The 3,790-nt window shown below is 43.7% G+C and overlaps 1 protein-coding gene across 1 annotated transcript; it reads right to left on the reverse strand.

Annotated features, from left to right (window-relative positions):
• Window positions 1-891: 891 nt before the first annotated feature.
• On the reverse strand, window positions 892-1,833 carry LOC141126733 (olfactory receptor 11L1-like). The gene has a single exon (XM_073612700.1). It carries the CDS (start codon window positions 1,831-1,833, stop codon window positions 892-894), a length of 942 nt encoding a protein of 313 aa, XP_073468801.1.
• Window positions 1,834-3,790: the final 1,957 nt, after the last annotated feature.

Consider the following 3,790-nt stretch of genomic DNA (forward strand, 5'->3'; position numbering starts at 1 on the left):
ACCAGAAGGACTCTCAGACTACGAGAAACAAAATTGTCTGGTCTGATAAAACAAAGATTGAACTCTTTGGCCTAAATGGCAAGCATCATGTCTGGAGGAAACCAGGCACTGCTCCTCACCTGGCCAATACCATCCCTACAATGCAGCATGGTGGTGGTGGCAGCATCATGCTGTGGGGATGTTTTTCTGTGGCAGGAACTGGGAGACTAGTCAGGATTGAGGGAAAGATAAATGCAGTAATGTACAGAGACACCCTTAATGAAAACCTGCTACAGAGCACTCTGGACCTCAGACTGGGGCAAAGGTTCATCTTCCAACAGGACAACGACCCTAAGCAAACAGCCAAAATAAGAAAGGAGTGGCTACGGGACAACTCTTTGAATGTCCTTGAGTGGCCCAGGCAGAGCCCAGACTTGAACCCGATTGAACATTTCTGAAGAGATCTGAAAATGGCTCCCCATCCAACCTGATGGAGCTTGAGAGGTCCTGCAAAGAAGAATGGGAGAAACTCCCCGAAAATAGCTGTGCCAAGCTCGTAGCATCATGCTTAAAAAGACTTGAAGCTGTAATTGGTGCCAAAGGTACTTCACCAAAGTATTGAGCAAAGGCTGTGATACTTACTGTATGTACATCTGATTATTTTCGTTTTTTATTTTTAATGAGTTTGTAAAGATCTCAAACACACTTCTTTCACATTATCATTATGGGGGATTGTTTATAGAATTTTGAGGAAAATAATGAATGTAATCCGTTTTGGAATAAGGCTGTAACATAACAAAGTGTGGAAGAAGTGAACCGCTGTGAACACTTTCCGGATGCACTGTATACCTGTATGAAGTTCAACTTTAAGTTGGCAAAAAAACATAGATCTGCTTGGTTCAAAGGAAAATGTCAAAATATCTTATTCACTGTCCTAATCTTTTTAAGGCATTCTGCCCGGAACTCTTTATTGTTGAATGTATAGATCAGTGGGTTCACTAAGGGGGTCCAGAAAAAGACTATGAATGTGAAAGTGTTGGTGAGCTGCAGTGTTACTACTTTGGCTGGCAACGCATAGACACCAAGAGAGACAATGTACTGCATGGAGAACACAAGGAGGTGGGAGCTACATGTAGAGAAGGTCTTCTTCCTGCCGGAGGATGAGGGAATTTTAAGAATCGTTTGAATTATAAACATGTATGTAACAAAAACAGACAAAACTGTGATCAATATCATGAAGAAGCTTATTATTGTAATAAAAACGCGGATGTGTGTTGTATCGGAGGTGGCCAGGTCCAAGAATGGAGAAGAATCACAAAAGAAATGGAGAATTGTGTTATGGCCACAAAATTGTAACTGGCTCAGTAAACCAGATATTACACTTGTAAATGAGGCTGAAATGATCCAAAACACAATGACTGCCCGAAAATAGATTCTATTATTCACAAAGGAGGAATAGCGTAGTGGATGACATACAGCCAAGTATCGATCATAAGACATTAAAACATAGTGAAAGCACAAAACATCTCCTGTGGTACCAAACATCTGTGATTGTAAAATGCAACCAGTGACAGTGAAGGTCGGTCTCTCCTGAAGAACGTCATTTAGGATTTTTGGAACAATATTTGAAATGCTCAGCAGATCATTTATGCACATGCTCTGAATTATAAAAAACATCAGTGCCTTGAGACGAGCGCTACCAAAAATGATATAGATGATCAATACATTTTCCCAGCAAATTAAAATGTAAATGATCAGAAACAGAACAAACATTGGGATGCTGAAGCCTTCAAAAGCTTCAAATCCAGTGAGCAGAATTTCAGTGATGGCTGTGCAATTTTCGGGATATACCATCTGTGGAGGATACAATCAAACATGACATACAATATTTTGAAGATCAATAAATCTGCCCTATGTCTTCTGTTTTTTGTGCTAAAGCAATTTTTTCATGTTGAAGCAGAAGACTTCAATCATCTAGTTATCTTCTCTCACCTTTATAACATAGTGTTGCAAATGTAGTGCTACTGCTAGCCATGAAGGAGCTGTTGGTTGAGTGAGTCCTTATGCTTCCTGAGGCAATGAACCACTTGGGTGGTACCTGAACTCACTCACACACCTGCAGTTGAAATGTGCTTTAGTAAGCATGTTGGCAGGTGCAGTCTATTTTCTCCACTGCAGGTGGCACTCAACCGCAGTTGCATTGCAGATGGAGGGAAAGTCAAGAGGAACGTGGATCCTCTATGGTTTCCTGGGTCACTGTGGGAGCTATCTGATTGGATGCTGCCACCCCATGTGACTCTGGCAGCCATTTTGGGTCAGGCAAAACCTTTTTAACCACTTGCCTACTGGGCACTTGTACCCCCTTCCTGCCCAGACCAATTTTCATCTTTCAGCACTGTCACACTGCAACACTGTACCCATATGAAATTTTTATAATTTTTTTCAACACAAATAGAGCTTTATTTGTTGGTATTTAATCATCTCTGGGTTTTTTATTTTTTGCTAAGCAAACAAATATTTTGAAAAAAAACAAAAATAATTTTTCATAGGTTGATATAAGATTTGTCAAACAGGTATTTTTTCTCCTTCACTCATGTGCGCTGAGGAGGCTGCACTGATGGGCACTGATAGGTGGCACTAATGGGCACTGATGAGGTGGCACTGGTGTGCACTGATGAGGTGGCACTGATGAGGCTGCGCTGATTGGCAGCACTGATGGGCATTGATAGGTGGCACTGATGGGCGCTGATAGGTGGCACTGATATGCGGCATTGATAAGTGGCAATAATAAGTGGCACTGATGGGCACGGATAGGTACTGATAGGCAGTACTTATAGGTGACACTGATGAGGAGGCACTGATGGGCACTGCTTGGCAGCACTGAAGAGCACAGACGGGCAGCATTGGTGGGCACAGTTTGTCAGCACTGGTGGGCACTGTTGGGACTGTACTGATAATCAGGACCATGATAATCAGTGCCAATGTCCCTTTAACACAAGCTGGTTATCGGTTCTCTTTTTCTCTCCTTACACTGTCAGCGTGAGGAAAGGAAAGCTGATAACCGGCTTGTGTTTACATCCGGGATCAGTTGTCATTGGACACAGCTGATCACATGGTAAAGGGCTGCTGTGATTTGTCCTTTACCCCAGTCTGTGATCAGCTTAGTCTGAAGGGGGCGCGCAGGCAGCGCAATCATGAGAGGACATACATGGACACCCTCCCAGCAAAGTAAGCCCCCGATGTAGCCGTCTTTTGGCTATAGTGCAAATGGGAAGGGGTTAAGGCAGGGAGAGTTTTCTGATGAGTAGGGAAAGGATAGGGACATGCCATCCTTCTTGGAGACCTTACCCTTTGGTCATGGAGTGTCCAGATTGCATTACACCTCTCAAGACAGATGCTACATCTGAGCCCTGTTCTGCTACACATCCCTGTTGCATTCTTAGTTTGGGTGTTCTAGGTCAGATGCCTTCCCACCCGGCTTGTTGTGAATTGCTGAAATTTAACATTAATACAAGTTCTGTTCTCTGCAATTTGACTTTGAGTTTCTGGTGGGGCATCTGCACCATGCTGCTCCTCCCCACACTTGGCAGAAGTTGGCAGGATATGTCTCTTCTTGCAGTGGGTGCAGAAGGAGGAGCAGGAACCATCTTGGCCGCTAGGTTTGGCCCTGGCTCTGGTGCCCAAGTTTATTGGCTTCAATATTCCTCTGGCTGAGTGGGAGAAGAGATTTGAAGTTGCTGCATGTCTGTATCAGTTCCTGCCCAGCTGATCAGGGAGTTTGCTAGTAACTCCTTGGAGGCTGATGCCCACC

Source organism: Aquarana catesbeiana, linkage group LG01 (assembly GCF_042186555.1).
Source record: "Aquarana catesbeiana isolate 2022-GZ linkage group LG01, ASM4218655v1, whole genome shotgun sequence".
NCBI classification, from domain to species: domain Eukaryota; kingdom Metazoa; phylum Chordata; class Amphibia; order Anura; family Ranidae; genus Aquarana; species Aquarana catesbeiana.